At 35.9% G+C, this 22,449-nt stretch overlaps 2 protein-coding genes across 3 annotated transcripts; one reads left to right on the forward strand and one right to left on the reverse strand.

Annotated features, from left to right (window-relative positions):
• Window positions 1-3,143: 3,143 nt before the first annotated feature.
• LOC140047833 (uncharacterized) lies at window positions 3,144-4,290 on the reverse strand. The gene has a single exon (XM_072092865.1). It carries the CDS (start codon window positions 4,288-4,290, stop codon window positions 3,406-3,408), a length of 885 nt encoding a protein of 294 aa, XP_071948966.1. The 3' UTR covers window positions 3,144-3,405.
• A 7,791-nt stretch (window positions 4,291-12,081) lies between these two features.
• On the forward strand, window positions 12,082-14,320 carry LOC140046439 (polyisoprenoid diphosphate/phosphate phosphohydrolase PLPP6-like). 2 transcript variants are annotated; one of them, XM_072091083.1, is made up of 3 exons: window positions 12,082-12,199; window positions 13,314-13,608; window positions 13,867-14,320. In XM_072091083.1, exons 2-3 carry the CDS (start codon window positions 13,398-13,400, stop codon window positions 14,256-14,258), a joined length of 603 nt encoding a protein of 200 aa, XP_071947184.1. In that variant the 5' UTR covers window positions 12,082-12,199; window positions 13,314-13,397; the 3' UTR covers window positions 14,259-14,320. The 2 variants fall into 2 exon arrangements, with proteins under 2 accessions (XP_071947184.1, XP_071947183.1); XM_072091082.1 differs by having other exon boundaries at window positions 12,089-12,225.
• The last annotated feature ends 8,129 nt before the right edge of the window (window positions 14,321-22,449 follow it).

Here is a 22,449-nt window from a genome sequence, read left to right on the forward strand (position 1 = left end):
TTAGGACAACTAATTATTATCGTAAAACTTGTATTAAAACTCGCAATGGTTTGCTCATAAAAATGTCGATGTCTTCTCGTTGAAAACTTGACGCAGGCGGAGAGAGAGATCGCTCGTTGCGCGTTCGCTATATTTACAACAGCAATTTGCATAACTTTACGCGTTGAGCGCACACACGCAAATATGTGTGTGAAGTTCCTACATAGCTCCCCCCTAGCTCTTTGCCGCTAGGTGAGAGCGATAGAAAAAATAAGTTCATAAAGTTAGTCAAAAGTATTCAGGTACAGTCATGCTCATTGAATTTTTGTGGCCAATGTACGTGTCGTCCAGAGCGAGTTTGGCGGGGTGGCGACGGTGCGATTGCAATGTGCGTCTCTGTCCTATAATGTTGCTGCCTGACTAGGTCCGTAGAATGAGTTTGATCCGTATCTAAGTAAGCCGGTTTCAGTCTATCGAGACTTACTGTGTCCTGTTTTCCTGCGAGTTGTACAACGAAAAATTTGTCGCTCCTGCTAACAACTTTAAACGGGCCATTGTAAGGGCACTGTAGAGGCTTGCGGACTTTATCACAGCGAATGAAAACGTGTGTACACTTAGCTAAATCTGTATGTACGTGTACCTTACGAGAATTGTGTCACGTCGGTGTTGGACGTATGTTTTGCATAATGCGCTGCAGTCGATGAATATAGTTACTAGGGTCCAAGTCAGCATTAGTGGAAGAAGGCGTAACAAACTGCCCTGGCAAACGTAACGTGGTGCCGAAAACTAATTCTGCTGACGATAGCCCCAAGTCTTCCTTGACCACCGTGCGAAGACCAAGAAGTACTAGCGGTAAAGCATCTGACCATAGCTGAGGGTCGTCGAGGGCCTTAAGCGAACCTTTGAGTTGGCGATGGAACCTTTCTACTAATCCATTTGCTATTGGGTGGTATGATTTAGTGTGTATGCGTTTCGTACCCAGTAAGTTCACTAGCGCATTAAACAGCGATGATTCAAACTGGCTGCCACGATCGGTAGTAATGGTCGATGGTGCCCCAAACATGGACACCCATTTACAAACGAAAGCTTTAGCGACGGTTGCTGCCGAAATATCGGGAATAGGTATGGCCTCTGCCCATCTCGTAAAACGGTCAATGCATGTCAATAGGTAGCTGTTGCCGTCAGACGGTGGAAGCGGACCAACAAGGTCGATGTGGACGTCTGGTGTGGCAAAAGTTCCCAACGGTGTAATAGTGTGGAGATGTACTTTTGCCTTTTGACACTGAACACAACACTTCGCCCAGTTACGTACGTCTCGATTCATGCTAGGCCAAACGTATCGAGTACTCACTAACTTCAATTTAGCCCTAATTCCAGGATGCGATAGTGAATGTAACGAATCGAAAACGGCCCTGCGCAACTCCTTAGGGACGAAAGGTCGAGGAGTGCCCGTACTTATGTCACATACGATAGTTCCATCACTGGTGGCTATTGGTGCGTCATGTAAATCAAAAGTTGACTCCTGCAAATGACGAAGTAACTCCTCATCATTCTTCTGCTGCTCGGCCATGACTGTGAAGTCAATGACATCTGACGACTTCGCAGTAAGGACAGGTGTGTTAAAGGTGTTAAGATTGATGCGAGATAATGCGTCTGCAACTTCGTTTTGCGAACCCTTAATGTGTCGGACATCGGTGGTAAATTGTGAGATGTAATCTAGGTGACGAATCTCTCGAGGTGAGTAGCGGTCCGAGCTTGCTTTCAGTGCAAATGTGAGCGGTTTGTGGTCTGTGAGGATGAAAAATTCCCTTGCTTCAAGCAAATGACGAAAATGTCGCATAGCAAGGTAAGCGGCTAACAGTTCTCGTCCGAATGTGCTGTACCTTGTTTCAGCTGGATTCATTCTGCGCGAGAAGAATGCGATAGGATGCCAGACGTCTTTTACCATCTGTTGTAGCACACCACCAACCGCAAAGTTAGATGCATCAACCATTAAACATAATGTGGCGGATGAATCGGGATGTTCCAGATAAGTTGCCTCTGCAAGTGCTACCTTAACAGCCTCAAAAGCCGTAATCGCCGTCGGTGGTAATGTAATTGATTTTTTAGGTTTACCTGCCAGTAAATCAGTCAACGGATGAACTATATCTGAACATTGAGGAATAAAACGCCTGTAGAAGTTGATTAATCCTAAGAATTCACGCAGTTTACGGACTGTGTCGGGTACAGGAAATATTTCGATAGCTTCTATCTTGGAACGTAGTGGTCGGATACCCATGTCATCGATATGATGTCCCAGAAATGTCAAAGACGAAACTCCCCATTCACACTTGACAGGATTAACTACAATACCAAATTCTTCAAGACGGTCGAACAACAACTTGAGGTGAATTTCGTGTTCTTGTTCGTCATTGCTGGCTATGAGAAGATCGTCGATGTATGCGTATACAAAATCCAAACCACGTAAAACTTTATCGATGAACCGCTGGAATGTCTGTGCTGCGTTTCTAAGTCCAAACGGCATTCTTAAAAATTCGAACATCCCAAATGGTGTCGTTATTGCGGTTTTCGGCACATCTTCTGGTGCAACAGGTATCTGGTGATAGGCTCGTACCAGGTCAATCTTAGAGAAAACTTTCTTTCCCTGAAGCGTAGCTGTGAAATCGTGAATATGAGGGATTGGATATCTATCCGGAACTGTAGCATTATTGAGGGCTCTGTAGTCTCCACATGGTCTCCAATCACCTTCTGTTTGCTTCGCAACCATGTGAAGCGGCGAAGACCAGCAACTTTTTGACGGTTGAATAATGCCCAGCTGAAGCATATGGTCGAACTCAGCTCGTGCGATTTTGAGTTTCTGTGGAGCCAATCTCCGAGGTCGGGCAGCGATCGATGGACCTTTGGTAGTTATACGATGAGTGACATCATGCTTAAGTTTGGCCTCTTTGAAACTCGGACGTGTAATTTTGGGAAAATATTTGCCTAGTATTGATTCATAACGTGAATCAATCACAGGTCGAGGCAAAACAGGACTAAGCGAGCAGAGCTTAGATGCAGTACCTTGCACACTTAAATTAGTTGTAGAATCAATTAACTTGCGGTGTTTAACATCGACTAACAAACCAAAATGTTGCAGAAAGTATGCGCCGACAATTGCTGAGGGAACATCGGCTATAGTAAACACCCATCTGCATGTCCGTCTAAAACCAAAATCAAGTGTTAAAGATCGTTCACCATAGGTGTTGATTTGAGAGTTGTTAACTGCTTGCAAAACAAAATCACTTTTTCGCTGTTGACGGTCTTGTTTTGTTGCAGGAAGGACGCTAATCTCGGCTCCTGTATCTACTAAAAACTTTAGTCCAGTATCTCTATCATAAATGTGAAATAAGCGACTATCAGAAACGGTGCCGGACGAATTCGTCGCAGTTATTCGCCGGCTTTGAAGTTTTCCGAAGTTGGGAAACTGCATGGCGACCTGCACCTACGTGCTGCCTTGCCAAACCGGGTGTGATACCAGCACTGCTCTGAGTCATTTTCATTGGTTTGTGTTCGTTTAGCACTGGAAGAACGGTTCCGATTTCGGCTTCTGCTCCTGCTCTTATCCCGATGTTGATCGTTTGCCAAGGATGATACCATTGCGGTCAACTTGTTAATTTCCGCTCGTAGCGTTTGAATTTCGTTTCGGTCGGCGTTAGCACTTGTCGGGTTAGAGATTGCGGCTATTCTGGGTTGGCTGGGAGACACCTCTAAAATTCTGTCGGCTAATTCCGCTATCTGAGCGACGGTAACGTTTCCGCATGTTGCGGCTAAAATCAGTTGCACGTTATTGGGCAATCGCTGAATGAACAACTGTTTCAAGATCGAATCCTCTAATGTGCGGCTGCCTAACAACTGATACATTTTGCGCAATAGTTGTGTTGGTTTTCTGTCACCCAATTCCTCCGTAGTGAGCAGTTGGTGCAACAGTTTCTTCTCCGAATCGGAGGTCCGCTTAATTAACTCTTCCTTTAACTTGCTGTATGGACCCTCAGCAGGAGGAGCTAAGAGCAGATCACGTACCTCCGGGACGATCGAAGGCTGTAACGACGCCACGATATAGGCAAATTTCGTAGCTTCCGTGGTAATATTGCGAGTTACGAACTGCGCTTCCACTTGGGCAAACCATATCGCGGGATCGTTAGCCCAAAATGGGGGTAGCTTGATGGTAAATGCCGCTAAAGGTAATGCGCGTTGCGTGGCGACTGGTACCCCAGCATTACCTCCCGCTTGATCCACCGCAACTGCTGCTTCGGCTGGAGGAGCATCTTCCATCTTCGCTTCAAACAATTAATTGTTTTAGGCCTACCTTATAATTAAAACTAAAAGTAAACTGTGTAACAGAAATGTTTTCAAAAATAGTTGTACGTAGTACTATATATATAGTACGATCAATGCTGTTTGCTGCCTCGTATACAGGATAGGCTTAGATAGGCCGAGTATCGCTAATAATACAGTAGAACCTTCGTTTTACGTACCCTGATTTTACGTTCCCTTGATTTTACGTACGCTTAAATGACCGATGACGTCATCATTTTCTTACATTGAGGGCGCAATTTAACAACAACAAAGCACAAAGCCATGGCTGTGTGAGAAACTCATGTGCATTCCCCTACAGCAGCGACTGTTTTTATTGATAGAAAATACAAGAACATTGATATTTTATTTATAAAACTAATATTTAAACTAAGTCGCACAGCCTGTATATACTGTACTTTTCTAGGCCTCACATCTTGCTAGGCCTGCTAGCCTGGCCTAGATTAGTCTACTGTAGGCCTAGGAAGGGCCTAAGCTAATAAGCTAGTGACAACCTGCATGCTGTAGGCAAACACGGCAGCCTTTTTAGCTACGATCTACGTATTTGGGGGTCAATTTAAGGTCAACCTTGATTTTACGAATCCCTTGTTTTACGTACGCCTTTCGGTCCCGTACCGTACGTAAAATGGAGGTTCTACTGTAATATAATAATAATAATTTATTTGGAAAACGCTTTTTGAACAGCGGCACACATAATAATGGTGCATCCTTAAAACAATTAAACATACAATATAAAAAATATGAGTATAAAAATAAAGATAAACTAGATTAAAACAGATAATACTCAGATAAAACGGAAGTTCGATAAAACCAAATTAAAAATAAACTGTAATACTAAAACCAATTAAATGCAACCCACATACATAAGCTTGGACACTAAATTAGCATATCAATTAGTATATGAACAAAGGAATATACAGTACTTAGAATCTACAGTATGTTAAGATATACACATTCTTGATACACAGTGTCTACCAGCAAAAATAATAAGGAACAATAGGAACCCAAATTAGGGACATCAATAAACAGGAAAGCATAGATTAAATTATTTCAGCTGTGGTGAATTATTTGATGACTGTAAACAGAATTAAGATAACTAAACCAACTTACATACAATAAAAAAATTTAAAAAAATCATTCGATAATGTTAGACTTTATACGTTGTCTAAAGGCCCATGCTTTCTTAAGATATGATTTGCAGAATTTATCAAGAATGTCATGGGCTTTGTTTACCATATTAATCGACATTGTTGGAATGAGAACAGAACAATCACCACCAAGTATAATCATTAAGATAACCTCTGAATTATTTAACTGGAGTGAATTCCATAGATCTGAAAGACCAGAATCATTAAGGTTTTGTTCCAAGCATTCAAATTCTGAAATTCGCACTTCTTGTAGTACTTTACAATTTAACATAAAATGATATAAATCTTCAGGTTCATCCTTACATAACATACAATTACCAGTATTATTCATATCCCATTTACTTAATCTACTTTCAAGTTGAAGAGTATTTGACCTTGCCTTAAATTTCAATTGAGCACCATGAAAATCAGTTTTAACAGTAAGATAATTTTCTAACTCAGGCATTTTTTTAAATTTAACATAAAGTGATAATGATGGTTTGGTACAGCTTTTATTAAACCAATCCAATTCATACATTTGACGATTAACACACTTAAAAGATTTAAACCATGCTGAATCTTTAGGTATGTTATTTGAAAATACATGATTAAATCCAGTATTATTCAGAATACTTTTAATTGAGTTTAACCATCGCCATTTTATATTAACATTATTGTCATGCAAGGTAAATAATGCATGCAACAGCAGCTTTGGCCAACGATGGGCTTCTAAGTTGATAAGCCTGTCAAAATATTTAATTTTTATTTCATTATGGGTATTTTCAATGCTATCCCATCCTAAGTCACCCAACAGAGCCAATGATGGCGTGTTCCTCGGTGCTTTTAGTAGTGTTTTAGCCATTTGTAGCTGAATGTTTTCGATTTTTTTGTAATCACTGGCACTATAAGCTGATATTGCACATGCATAGTTAATTGAAGGTAGTGCTATAGTTTTCCACAAGATATTACCAAAATAAATCCTATTAAAATCTTCTTGCTCATTAAAAATGGACTTGATATATCCAATTAATCTATTTCCTTTTCTAACTACATCATTAACATGTATACTTTCGGAGAAGTTTCTTGAAATATTCACTCCCAAGTATTTGTAACAATCTACTTCTTTGATGAAGTGGTTTACAAGAGGCCATTGTTTAGTTTTATTAGTACGTTTACCAACAACCACAACATTTGATTTGTCATAATTAAAGTTAAGTTTCCATTTTTTGGAGAAAATTCCAGCGATAGATAACATTTTCTCCAGATCATTTTCATCTTTAGCAATCAAGACAACGTCGTCAGCCCAAAAAAGACAGCTAATTTTTGTGCCTAAAGTATGACATCCGACATTTTCATTATATAACATTTTGGAGAGTTCATTTATAAAAATACAGAATAAGGTCGGTGATAATACGCAGCCTTGCTTAACCCCTTCATCGACATCAAAATAATCAGTTACAATATCACCAAACTTAACATTACATTTGACGTTTGTATAAAGTTTATCAATAATTTTCCAGACTTTACCACGGATACCAGTATTCCATGCTATTGACAAAAGGCCATTACGCCAAACCGTGTCAAAAGCCTTACGGAAATCCAGGAAGGCTAAGTATGTTAACTTATTTTCCGCATTTCGCGTAGCCAATATGCTTTTAAGTGTAAATATGTGGTCCTCACATCTATGATTTTTCCTAAAGCCTCCCTGGATTTCCGTAAGAATACTATTACTCTCAAGAAATTCTGAGATACGATCACAAATAATACGATTGAAAATTTTAGCAACACATGATGATAATGTGATACCTCTATAGTTATTTAAATCGTTCTTGCTACCTTTTTTATGGATAGGTATAATGATCCCTTTATTCCACTCGGTGGGAATTTTCTCTGATTTAACAAAATAGTTAAAAAGATATGTAAGTGACCTAATAAGGCAGTCACCTCCGTTCTTTAACAATTCGTTAGTGATGCCATCAACACCAGGTGCTTTATTGTTTTTAGAACGAAGTATTGAACTTTTAACATCTTCAAATGAAATTCTTATATCATCCAGTACTTTTTGTGGATCATCATTAACATAATTTATATAATTTTCCCTAATATCAGAAACATGACTATTGATAACTATATCATTATAAGTATTGACACCAGTTTGATTACCCAAGTTACTCCAATAAATTTTAATCAAGTTAGCCATAACCTGTTTGTCTGAGGTAACTTGTGTAGAGTCGGGAATTTTTAGGTTAGAAGGAACAATTACCTTCTTAGGCCCCCTTAATTCGTTCCAAAAGTCTTTAGAACTCTGACCACCTGCTTTCGCTATGGCAACACTTTTGTCAACTTTCAATTGCATCATTTTATTTTTTATTACATTTTTCGCTTGAGTTTTTTTCATTTTATAATCCTTCCATAAAGCATCCCCCTTATCAAGATCTGCCCTATTATGTTTAGACCATGCACGATGCTCCTTACAAGCACGTTTACGTTCTTGAATGGCAGTGTCTATTGTCTTATCCCACCATTGTTTACTTTTGCTTTTAACATCCTTAAAGCCAATTGTATTATTAGTAACTGAAATAAGAGTATCTTTCCATTTTTCCCAACCATAATTTATATCACTAATATCCTCAAGGTTATTATTAAACCAAATGTTGTCAAATTTATCAATAATTGAATTTTTGTAAGCAGACCAGTCTTGATCGCTTTTAATATTCCAAACTTGTCGTTTATTATCATTCGAATTTTTTACATTAGTATTATATTCAAATTTAAGATAGGCTAGTAGCACATTATGGTCACTACCCATGTGGTAGTTTCTTTCCTCATCGATGACCATTTTATGTATAAATTTATCGACACTACACGAGGAAAGCACATAATCAATGCAGCTTGAGTGTGGGTGTCTAAACCAAGTTATCTTTCCAAAACATTTTTGTGAGCAGTTTAGAATATTTAGCCCTGTGTCAATACTAAAATTTATCAAACGCTCCCCATTAGAATTAATTATGGGATCACCATTACTTACATTATTACCTATTCTGCCATTAAAATCGCCTACAATTAAGATAAGTGGGTCACAATTTTCAACTTCATTTTCAATTTGAATTATTTCAGAGAGTAGTTGGTTATATAGTTCATCAGCAAGGTCAGGATTAGATCCCTCTACTGGAAAATATACCACAGCAATATTAAGCAATTTATCACAAATTTTAACACGAATCCAACATCTCTCAATGTCATCACAAAACGAATCATAAAGATTATCATCTAAAACAGTTACTTTATCTGAGACAAGTAGGCCAATACCTCCTCCCCCTTTTCCTACTCTATTTTTACCATACCATTTAAAACCATTTATCCTTATAGACTCATTTGATTTAAGAAAAGTTTCGGCAATACCAAATATGTCAATTTTACAATTAATTAAAAAATTCTTAATTTCATATAATTTGTTTTTGATTCTGTTAACATTATTGAATGCAATACTTATGCCAATGTTAGAGTTAGTATTAGTGTTAATATTTTTACGGTTACCACGCCTAATCCGTTTTTGTTTAGCATTAGTATGCCACCTGTTGTTGTCTTTGATATTGCCGGCATAATCCTATGTCCGTACTTGACGCTGAATGCTCATCTGGCGGCATAAATAAGGTCGTCGTCCAGGTATGAAGGATTTATGACCAAATTCATGACAGGTATGACATTGTACTGGTTCAGAGTGTCTACATTCATCAGTTATATGGTTCGAAAGTCCACAAAAATCACAGCCATGATCAATGGGCCTGGCGAAATTACCAGTATGATATGTATTCCAACTGTCCCTGGAATCCTCATCATTGTATTGCTGTTGTCTGAATTGCTGATTATAGTAGCTATTAACGTCCTCATTATAATGCTGCTTGTATGGATATTGAGAGCCATAATCTTCACTGTATTGCTGGTTTGTGCGAGATCGCCGATGATGTTTAATCCGCCGTTGTCTCTTAGTTTTTGAAGGAAAGCGAGTCTCTTTACCTGAACGATGCTCAGTAGGGTTGTCACTAGAATTATACAAGTCTTGGCGTGGTTTGAGTATGGTGTGTGCTTTATTAATGTTACTTAGCAATCTACTTGTACCTACTTTGGTAAGGTGAAGACCTCTTTTGTCTAGAGTAGACCTGTCAGCATCATTATTCTTTAGTTTGAAGGTTTCATCGTTATCGATTAGTGTGCAAGCATGTTGATTCGCAATATGTTTAAGCCCAGTATTAAACTTGTCAACTCTTTCTTGATGCGCGTTGTCATCAGTACGAGGGCATACTGTTGAGAGCACTTTAGTTACAGAGGGTGCGGCTACATTTAGTTTAGTAATGAGATCGTCATATTCAGTTAATCCTAATACAACATTGTCGTCTTCAGTGCAGTCATTTGTTCCAACATGTATAATAATAGATGAGAGGTTCTCTACAGCGACAGATTCCAACTGATTACGAATACCCTTAACTTTGCCACCACGTATACAAATGTTACATACAAGAAGTACAGCCTACAGATGAATACTCCACTAGTCCATACGAATCACGTCGGGGTCACCACTTTAGGGAATAAGTAATTCGGTCTTTACTTACCCTATTTAGAATACGGTAATGGAGTATTGTAGCAGTCAAACGATGTCCAAAGCTGGAAGTATCCTAGGCTCGAAGTAAATGAACTATACGGAGTGTAGAAACCACATATCCACACGAAGCGCGTACGTACGTGCGCAGTGTAAAGGTTAGGCTAGGCTAGTTCAGGACAATAACATATACAACGGTACAATAATTGAAACACGATAACATACAGTAACACGTAGTAAAATATGTAAAGTTAAAACGCTAAATATCAAAATGTAATAGTGCTAATAATTAGGACAACTAATTATTATCGTAAAACTTGTATTAAAACTCGCAATGGTTTGCTCATAAAAATGTCGATGTCTTCTCGTTGAAAACTTGACGCAGAGAGGGAGGAGAGAGAGGAGAGAGCAAAGATACTATAGCGCCACGAAGTAGCTATACGATCTTTGGGAGAGAGAGAGAGGGGGAGAGATCGCTCGTTGCGCGTTCGCTATATTTACAACAGCAATTTGCATAACTTTACGCGTTGAGCGCACACACGCAAATATGTGACGTGTGTGAAGTTCCTACAATTGCCTTTATTACATCGTAATCAGTCTCTACTTCAACTGAACGTTCAATGAAAAGGGAAATCCCCATATTGTTTCAGTTACGATGCACTGTGTGGGTAGGGCTAGCCTATTAATTTCATATTATTTAAATATATACCTTCTTATTGTGTGTATGACCATTATAAAATCAATCCAAATGATGTTCAGTTTTTTGGGCTGATAATGAACCAGGAATATCATGTTGGGTAGGCCTATATGAAAATCTTTCCTATTTCCATGCATGCATTACAGCAATATGAGGAGAGGAGAGCACTAACCATGTGCTCCTTGCCTGGTGGCCAGCACTGTTGGCTATATACACTATGAGATTAGGGGAAGCTACTTAACACAATAACAACACACTCTTTTAGATATCGCTTGACATACGAACTATTGCCTACATGATTATAAAATTCTGTGATTGTTGACATAGAGATGTAATAAAAATAAACCAAGGGAAATAGTTATTGTGTAATTAAAATGTGACACCACCGTAATTAATGGACTCTTCCATAAACGTGTTGCGCTGTGATGCTGCATGCTGCTAGAATACACATCCGCGAGTTCAGAGAGTATTATAGAATATCTAATGCGTACTGTAATATTAATTAATACAGTCGAGGATGACAATTTAAATTAAATTATTAAATTTATTAAATTTAAAAATTCAATAAACTTGTTACCACACTGTGGTTAGCAGTGGTTAGACATATTTATAACCATCATCTCTCAACAATCTCTCGATCTCACGCTCAGCAGTGACTTTGACATCGGACAATCTGTATATTCGATGGATTTAAACATAGTCAATAGAAGTAAAATGACCAAAAAATCTTCTATAATTGATAAATAATTGCACGATTTTGGAAGTGGGCCCTTTGTTTTTCAAGGGGGTTCGCTGGTAAAAGGGGGGTTCGCGCAAAAGGGGGGGGGGGGGTTTCGCCCGAACCCCCCAAAAAACCCCTGGCTCTACGGGCCTGTTGTAGTACGGTAACCCGGTACTGTACTTAAAAAATAATAACGATCGAGGTAAAAAAAATGTCAATAGTATTATTAGAAATTCTATATTCAAAATTAACTAAAAACATAATGAATGAGAGTTTTCATTAAAAATCTAGTGTGTACCCCATACAAATTAGCGCGACCAAAATAGAACGCGACATATCAAACGTAACTAATATGATAAAAAGCATATCTAGTTGCGCTCCATACAAAATACCGGATGTTGTTGATTTCAAACGCGACCGATTTCATCTGACACCCAGCCACAGACCGTGAATCACCACCACCGGTGAGGTGGCCTAGCCTGTATTATTGAAAAAAACAATCTCCACTGTGTAGTCTGGGCTCCAGACGGAGTTTTGTCTTAATATTAGTAAAAATATAAATATTTTTGCACATATGGCGTTTCATACGTGTATTACTTGAGTTTGGATTTTCAGACAAAAATCGCGGTCGAAATAAAAACAAATAAATAAAAAAAAAAGACAGTAAATACAGACTTGGGGCAAGTCTATCCCACTGTGTAAGAAGAGGAGTAACCCAGCTCAAAGTTAGTTCGATTTGACGTAATGAAAGGTGCATTTAATATTATCTATAGTAGGCCTAGCCTAGCCTAACTAGGCCTCCTAGTACTTTATTATTATATTAATTAAGCTAGCTAGCTCGGTTTTCAGACAATTGGGACCAGATGATCGGGTTCAATGAATAATAAGACGATCGGGCCCAAAACATTTTCGGAAAATTTACAAAAAATAATAATTCGATTTAAAGTTAGAAAAAATGAAAATATATAGGCCTAGGCCTATATAATTACCGAATATTCACACATGTGCTATTAATTTTGTCGCGAGAGAAAAGTCAAGTTATATCACACTGTAGTGTATAACCAGGGAGTTGTTATAACATTAACAGTGTATAGGCCTAGCTAGGCCTAGTATTAGCCTATAGGCCTATGTACGATATTATTTATAACTATCAAAATCAATCACATTTATTCATAAATCGAATAAATATTTTTGGTAAGAAATTCTTAAAACCAGTAGGGCCTGTGTTAATTAGGGAAAATTATGATAAAATCAGAGAAATCTAATTAACCTTTTTAAAAAAATCTCAATTTACGCAAAAGAAAAGCACGGTGACACTAAGCACTAGGAATGAAATGTTGCACATTATTTTATATAACACAAAAGACTATCGGGCCAAACGCTAAGACAATCAGGACCAACTGGTAAGACGATCGGGTCCAAAGTGGTTCTGAAAATACTGGACGATCGGAACCACTGGTAAGACGATTGGGCCCAACACATAAGACGATCGGGACCTCAAAATGTGGGCCCGATCGTCTTGGGCCTGATCGTTTGTGGTCCCGATTTTCTGTTCTCCACTTGCTCACAGCAGGAGGCCTAGGTAGGTAGGTAGGTAGTGCGTCCCACAAGGTACGGTAGGCCTCTAACTAGGTTAGCGGCAAATTAAGTTAGTGGCCATTTAGTGAATTATTCCATTTGTAATAATGGGTCATAAAATGCGGCATGGGACAGAGAACTTAATTTCAAGCTCAGTTGAATTGAATTCGAAACAAACAATTTAAAACTGTACATAGCCTATAGAATACGCCTATACTGTGTATTATTAATAATATATATTTCATCTGGTATTATTATTAGACACCATTAATGGATGCAAATAGTTGCTGTGGATTGAAATCGCTACTACTACTACTAGCCTAGACCTAATTAAAAGAAAGAAGAATGTTCTCTCAGCTTGTTACACTTGATCAACGGTGGAGTTCTCAATGGGCACTATGCTCATCACCTACATCACCTTACGGTGCGTTACGTCCAGTAATGAAGTTGCTCGAGTTTAGTGGCCATGGTGTTCCTTGGATTGCAATACCGTTGCTACTATTCATAACCAGTGACGATAATTATGTTCTTCAGTATAGCGTCAACCTTCTTTGTGGTAAGTTTTTTTTTGTAACACAATTATTATTAAGTAACAGTAACATGAAAATAGTTTTATATTATAAGGTCTACGAAACCCTTGAAAATAAAAAGAAAATTGAAAAACTGTAGTTTTAGAAAAATTTTCAAAAGAAATGCATAACAGAAGCATCAATATACTGTGTAATGCGCAGTGGCTGAGAACAATTCTTTTTGAAGATCCTGATGTAAACCAGTATTACCAGTGGTAAATGATTGATTTTGTTTTATTTCACAGCAATGCTCTTCGACCTCGCTGTAGTAGGAATTGTAAAAGGAATCGTACGTCGCCCTCGTCCTGTATGCAACGTAGATGATATGTTTCTCACTGTTGCCGTTGACAACTTCTCATTCCCGTCAGGACACTGCACGCGTGCTGGTATGGTTGCGTGGATCTACATCATAACCTTCGACCCTGGCTGGATACCATATATGGCAGCTGTTTCGTGGTCTTTATGTATAGCTTTGTCTAGGGTAATGTTAGGGCGCCACCATTTTACCGATATTGTATGTGGACTTTTTATTGGTTATCTCCAGGCTTTAATTGTATGCTACTTTTGGTTAAATATAGAAATATGCCAATATATTAAGCAATTTCTTTTATTTAAATCTATAACAACTGAATTATGAATTTTAAAGATGAATTATAATTGTAAAAAATGAGATTTGGTCAGAAATTGGGTCGATTATTGATGTAGTAGGAGCAAATTTTTAGAATTATGATAGCAATATACAGCAATCTCAATAAACAGTTTTATTCATTCATTCATTTTCTTTATTTCGATTACAGTAGTACATCCATATACAAATCATAACAAAAAGAAAAACAATTTCACCAGAAATGCCTCCCATTACATAGGAGGCAGTGCTCTCTCCACTAGTGCAATACAATCAGTTTTACACTTCAATATATGCACTCCAGATTAAGAAATAGAGTACCTTGAATATAATATTATTATTTAAAGTTTGTAACAATTATTAAATTAAATTTTACATAAAAAACAATCACTGAAAGTAAATAATATATGCTTGGTTATGATATTTAAACAAATGTAATTATATCCCACCCCTAAAATAAGAGATGGGATTATACTCGAGCATGGGATTGTACTTAAGCATGGGATTATAGTTGGTCATATACGGTATTGAATTAATATTATGGAATGGTTTTCAATGAAAATGATTATGTAAAGGATTATGTAAATTATTATAATAATTTGTTTTAATACTTTTGTATACAAATAATTACAAATTTTTTTTTATTTTTTTTATTTTATTCAATTAAAACCAACAGCGATAAATACCGCCACTAACAGGTTTGAAACATAAAACAATACAACATCAAAAACGGTTAACAATAAAATACAGATAAAATATATAAATATATATATAAAACATAGATTGGCATGCCATAAAAAATTTCAATTAAAACAGGTTATGCAGACTGTTCAAGAAGTGAACACATCATCGTCCTCTTAAAATAACCAAGTCTATCATTAAAAATATCGATATGATTGCTATTTAGATTATTAAATGTATAAGGTAGTCTATGAAAAAGTCCCCTCTTAGTACAGTCGACACGGCTAAAAGGAATATGCAATAAATGTCTATTTCGTGTACGACCAGGAACATTTAAACTAAATAGTGAAATTAATGAACAGTCATATTTAGAATTTAAAATATTATATAAAAAAACCATATCAGATATCGTTCGACGATTGCTGACAGAATCAATGGAAAAGGCAAAATTAACACAGTTATAAGACAGGAATCGAACTTCCGTTGAACAGTGTCGATTCGACGGGCCTGACATGGAGAAATTGAATTGAAAATTGCAGAACAATATTCAAGAGAGACAAATGGTTTATTTTCTATTTTTGTATACAAAGCATAAAAAACAATTAAGTAGAATTTTCCATAAATCCGCTGCCAATTCTTCATATTATTTACCAATGCAGTATTATTTTTGATTTAATGTGTGTAAATTAAATAAAATGTACTAATGTAATTGCAATAATGTATTTGATAGGCCTATAGTAGGTAGAATAATTATAAATATTACAGATGAAAATAAGGGTATTGTAGTGGAGTGTGTGGATTGAGATCATTGATAAATGGGGACAGTCGTTGGGGAGATGGGTGTAAATTGGACATAACTCCGACAATGACATTAATCTAGTTGAATTGTACATACATGAGAGACAAATGTACACCTTATAGCGCCTTTCTATACTACGTTTCTGTGGTGCTTTACACAGAAGTTGCAATTTTATAATATTGTTTCAATAAATATGAATATGATATAGATCCGATATAAATAATAATCATACTGATATAAGATACAATTGATGCTGAATATCCACCAGTGTAATAATAAAGAATAAAGAAAATAATAGTTTGGGTTTACTGTTGTACTAGACCAGTTAGAATTGAACGGTTTCCCTCCCTCGTCCGTGTAGCTTCCTGAAAATATCTGTACTTTTGGCTTCCGTTTTAAACGAACGTATCAAATGAAAAAGTAAAACCATGTAATACAAACTGATGTTGCATTCCTGAGCAATTGATAGAAAACCAAAAGCTATTGAAAGTTTGTTGTTACGGAACTGAAGAGTAGCATGACACAGAAAATACAATGGGTTGGAAATGGTATGACTATGCCTTCTATACCCTTTCAAATGTAATTTATAACAGCATTTATAAGATCTTTTGAAGCGTTGGAATAACACAAAAAGAACGTACATATTGCGTGCGAAGAAATAATAAGGAAATACGTATATAAATATTATTTTGTATGGTATTTTATGGTGAATTCAGGGCTAGAAGATAACAAACTTTTTGGATAGTTTTCTGGATGATTAGGGCCACGGTGCGTGAGTGTGCACATTTTGGACAATGAGATGAAGGCGTAACTTTAAAAACGATATTAAACCATACTAATATCTTATATTAAAGCTTAAGTGAAAATTCCACCGTAGTTCCGTCTAAGCATGGAAATAAGGACTGCATATATCGCATTCAAATCTTTATCTTCCTATAATAAGCAAACAATATAATGAAAGCACTCAGAAACTGAGTGAAGTACTTGGCAAAATATATCCACTGACTGGGAGCATGTTGAAAGATACAATTTTTGCTTTAGGTATTAGCTTTACATGGTTAAAATACTGCTAAGGTTAATAATTTGTTTAAATAATTTTTAATACAAACAATTCCGGCATTGCAACAATGACCTTTCTAAAATCAAGATTGACCAGAATAATGATCGAGGAGTGTCTTGAAGCTGTGCCGATTTGCGGCGCCTCTGAATTAACCCATGTAGTAAGCTTAACAGCTTCACCAGTCGAATAATATTTTGGTCCATATCAAAGATATATAATTATGTCCATGTTAAAAAAAGACAGAACGCGTGCTATTTAATATATCGTACGGAAGATAAGCTTTTGAGACATGACCAATATATCAGTTTTCCTGAAAATCAAGGCATGTTCTGTAAGTATATACCTATGTACAGAATCACATAAAATAAGGAAGGACACACGCTAACAGTACTAAAAAACTAATTATCAACTAACAATAGTTTAATTTGAATAACAATAGAACAGCAACGCGAAAAACAAACTGGTGAATTTGAAAAGAAATAGGTTTTTTAAAACTACTCGTATCAATAAACCTATACATTAAATCAAATTATGTTTTGAAAATTACAAATTACAATTTATAACTCTTGCCTCTTGTACAAAAATGATGTTTTTTGGACAAGTAGTTCTCGAGAAAATGCAATTTCAGTACACTTGTTATTTTAAAACTGCTCACCTACTTTTGAAAATTGTCTCCTATCTTTTAACACTAGCCGGTCTGAAAATAATTTTTGTTATTTTGTGAAGTTATTAATAAACCAATTTTGTTGATTTTCAATAAGCATGGTCTGAAAGTATATACCTACCTACACCCAAAAATTCAGAACGATAACTTGAAAACTGTAGGCGCTATCGTACTAACAAACAAACAAACAAACAATAATATAATAATAATATAGATTCGCAGGCCCGGTCATACAAATGTAAGAAAAGAATGGGGCTGCCAAAAAGGGGACTTTACTAAATGCATGGTTGTACGTCTGTACGTTTTCAGATAAGTTTGGAAACGGGACTAGGGAGAGATCGATCACAGTGCCTCCTCAGTGTAATGCGAATTAACTGGTATGGGGCAAAGATATAGTACAGGATAAGAAGATCCAATCATACAAAATCAACAGGAAAATCAGAACAACAAAACATTTGAAAATATATTAACCATGATCAAAAGTCACGCTTTTAGGTTGGAATTGAATAAATAAATAATAGTGCCTAAAGAGACTGAGGTGGTGGATCCACAATTTCTTTGACGTAGGCTAAATTGATAATATTTAGGCCTAAGTCGTTGACTCGAATTCCACCTGAGAGTAGGCCTATCTGTCAAAGGGCACTGAACATTCTGTGTACAACCTATACGATTCGTTAACGCAAATAAGTGTTTATTGTATTTATTCCTTTCAGTAAAACACAAAACATTGATGAGAGACAAGAGCTGTCAAAGACAACTATCGCCAAAGGACGTGTCTCTTCAGTTTCAGACAAACAATACAAGCAAAATAAAGTAAAGAAATTAAAAAACAATATTAAAATCAAACTCATGACAATACATGTTTGATTAAAAGATCATTGTTTACTTCAAATATAAAAAATAAAGGTATCAAAGTATAGTGTAGAAACATGTATACAATTATTGCACATTCATTCAATTAGCTAGTTGATACGCAATAATAACAAATTATTAACATAAGTTTAAAAATGAAATTCTAATATCATTTTTCAGTATTGCCTTGCCATGGGGAGTGACGACTGCCCCTTCTAAAATTAACGCAATTTAACGAAAGTTATACCAACATTTCTAGTCTAGTCTTCTATAATTTGCGTCCCTCAATTGTTGTAACTCGACTTCCTCGGCATTATACATGAAAACCAGACATAATTAGTTTATCTGAAACTTATTTTGTTTCTGCAATCTATTTAAAGAATAAAGATTTAATAAAAACTTACTCAATTATTTCCTGTAAAAAAATGTAATTTAGACATCACCACCGGGTCACTGCGATTCAACCTTCCCGAGTAGTATTCATTTAAAAACAACCTTACGTCTAACGATACAGTACTGTAAAAACAACAACTTACAAAATGGCAGCGAGTTTGTTTTACCTTTATATAGATGTATTTATAAGATTCTGTGAACCATTGAAAACACGAGAATGAATTGATGCATGTTATTTCAAACAGAGAATAAATAAAAGGAAAGAGTTGTTTGTATACATTATTATACGTGATTTATTTCATTCCTTTTTATCTGAGTTGTGAGCTCCATTTTGCTTAACGCATGGTGTTTCTTTTTTGTTTATGCGGTATTTGAATTATTGTCAACACAGGTGTATATTATACAAATATTCATCCTAGTATAGGAACGCTATGTAAGCATTATCTAATGAATAATCATGATTTTAAAACCTTTATGTTGATTACGTCACGAAGTTCTGCAAGGCTCTATGAAACGTTAAAAGTATAAGAGTTATGCTAGTGTTCAACTTGAATAACAACATAGTTTCTATTTTACATGAACCATGGATTATTAACATGTTTACATCTTTAGCTTTGTGTTACCGTTAATAGACGGGCCCATGATATCATTATAATGGTGTGTTCTTCTCTTATACCCTGATCTACAATGTATATGTCTAAGACACAATCATGGTTGATACAGATAATATTTTTATATTAATATTTTACATAAGTTACATAATTAATTTTGTTGAAAGTTTAATTGAATTGAATTAAAAATAAATATATAAAAAATGGCCACATTTTTTAGACTTATAGGAAACTATAATAAAATAAATTATTTAAAACTTAGGCTACATGTTTAGCACCTATTATCGCATTTCTTTAGAGTTGAAGGTTGAATACCAAAAAGTACTTTTTAAGACATAATCAGTCACATTAAAATTGCCGAAAACGTTGAAAAACACACAAAATATTTAAATGACGTCATATCATATTAAACAAGAAATATTTCTTACAAAAAACGCCGCGTAACTTTTTGACTGGACAGTTGTAAGAACAGTCTTCATTAATCTAATATAATAGGTCGGCCAATCAAAACGCAAGTGAACAATTGGGACCTTACTTGTGATTTATGTCATTGGCCTGTCAGCACAGTCGTTTCTTTCTAGAATTAAACGCACAAACTTGTATTGGGAATAATGTATGTTTATGTGGTTATTACTATCGCATTTAGGTATTGATAATAATAATAATAATATGGCTTTTGAATATATAATTACTGTCCAGGGGCGCAGCCAGCAAAGAATTAAAGGGGGGGTCAACCAATATGTGAGTATTTTGCGAGCGAAGCGAGCAACCATGGGCTGGGGGCCAGGGGGCCGGCAAGGGCCTCCGGTTGGGGTCCAGGGGGCGAAGCCCCCTGGAAGCTTTGGCGGTCTAGGGCAATCTAGATCATTTGAATCGGTTTACGCACACACAAATATGACAATGTTAACACTAATAAACTGAAACAAAGAAAACAAAAAACAACTCTCATTTTCATTACAGAACATTTTTATATTCCAGGCTGCCACAGACAAACACTTTTTTTCTTGCTTGTTTGTTGATTTGTGTAGAGAGGCTGTAAACTCAGAGGAGGAATTATTTGAATTCTTCCCTTTTCACCAATACAAAAGTTGCATGAAATGAACGTAGAGATGCAAAAGTTTGAAAAAAGAAATTAGAATGATAGCATGGAGGGAGTGATATTATTAAATGAGAACCGTAAGGTTAGAGTTCATACACTGTGCAAGTCCAAGAAGCTATCTTGGCTCCGTGTGTATGTGAGACGCTTATCATACCCAGTACATACAATATTTTGTTTAAAAATATACCTATTTTGTTTGAATGTATAGTATAGGTGATAGCTTATACATAATTGTAATAACTAACTTCTAAATTATTATCATACATTTTACGTTAGTTACTATAACGGCGCTCTTGACATCGCGTGATGCATCTTTAAACATAAGTTTGGAACATTCTTCTTGGCTTGGAGACAGAATTCGCGAATGACATTTTCTGTATTAATGTTCATGTTAAAGTGTATGTTCATGAGGCACAATCCCGAAAGCTGCTCATAAGACATGTGATTTCCCAAACAGGTTTTCGTTCTCCATAAAGTCGAAAAACTCCGCTCAGCTTCAGCAGACGTTACAGGCATAGGCCTACGCGATTAGAAGAAGTGCACGCACATTCGGGAACACATTTGGATCCGCTAATTTTACACAGTCGCTTCCATCACTGAAGCTCGGAATGAAGATGTTCGTGTCTTGGCAGATCATCGTACCAAATTCAAGTTCCTTGAAGACTTCTTCAACATTACACTTCACTATAGACTCGGGTGCTACGCCAAATATTTTAAAGCATGGCCTGTTATCGGCAGAAAAACAGGTTTTTAACTCGGTTTGTAATCAAGAAGTTGATTTGGTAATACTGCTCGGTAGTAATCTTCCACAGTATCTCCAGGATGATTTGATCTGTATTGTTGTCTCATGTTTTTATTTATTTTTTCTAAAAAAAAAAAGGGGGGGGGGGGGGTCAGGACCCCCAAATACATGTTCAATCTTTTGATTAGAGAGGTTGGAGTTTCATTTTGAACGAAAGTATTTATTTGATAATTTCTAGTCCTAATGATTTGAGATTCAACGGGTTTTGCTTTCAATTGTATAATAATATAATTATATATATATATAAATATAATATTAAGTATAATTATGAATTCACCAACACTTTCAGGCCCAATAACAATGATCCCGGGCCTGAGTTTTTGTAGACCGGACTTCCATGCACAGCCACAATGTTAAGGAATATGAATCTCTTTATGATTTTAATATGGTTCGAAATGATATTACACAACAACGATTAGACAGCAACTGTGCAAGAGTCCAACTAATAAAATCGGAATGATCAATTAATTGAACATTTACAGCATAAGGCCCATACACTAGCACGATAACGATCGACGATAAATAGACAAATGTGCATTTTTAATACATAAACCAAAAGAAATATAAACAATTCCTTTGATGAAAATTATATTTTCACACGTCCAATCAAATGAAGTCATGATTAGTAAGACCAATAATATCGTGACAATACAGCGATTTTATTGTTTTTATTTATCATGACGTCATTTGATTGGAATTTGAAAAACATTATTTTTATCAAAGACAGCATAAATGATTATCCTATAGGTCTAGAACGAAAACCTTTCTAATTTCTTTTGGTTTATGTAAAAAAAATGCATGCTATATATTTATCGTCCGTCGTTATCGTCATAGTGTAATTGGGCCTTTATACAAAAAAAATAAATTGATTACGAAGTTACATGTCATTTTCACCTATCACCAAAAAACTAACCTTTTCAACACTAATTAATTGTTACGAAGCCAATTTATATTATATATTTCATTAAAACTGAACTTTACGGTAAATGAAGAGTAAGTATCAGTTAATATGAATAATATAACTAGTAGGTCTATGAACTTGCGTCCAGACACAGAACTGTGACATTACTATCATAAATGTTGAAACCACTTATAAAACCTTTGTTTAAAGAAAATATAATTGTGTTAGGAGAAGGCTAATAAACAAATAGATAATGTACAAACCTTTTTCTGGATTAATTAGGCCTAATGGAGCAGGCGTTAATAATAATCTGCTGCTGCTACCTAGACTGATTGTTCACC

The sequence above is a fragment of the Antedon mediterranea genome, chromosome 4, assembly GCF_964355755.1.
Source record: "Antedon mediterranea chromosome 4, ecAntMedi1.1, whole genome shotgun sequence".
In the NCBI taxonomy this organism is placed as follows: Eukaryota; Metazoa; Echinodermata; class Crinoidea; order Comatulida; family Antedonidae; genus Antedon; species Antedon mediterranea.

Coding starts and splice junctions, on each gene's coding strand:
- LOC140047833 (XM_072092865.1), bottom strand. CDS start 4,290: ATGGAAGATGCTCCTCCAGCCGAAGCAGCAGTTGCGGTGGATCAAGCG.
- LOC140046439 (XM_072091083.1), top strand. CDS start 13,398: ATGTTCTCTCAGCTTGTTACACTTGATCAACGGTGGAGTTCTCAATGG. Junction 13,609..13,866: donor TAGCGTCAACCTTCTTTGTG/GTAAGTTTTTTT, acceptor TTTATTTCACAG/CAATGCTCTTCGACCTCGCT.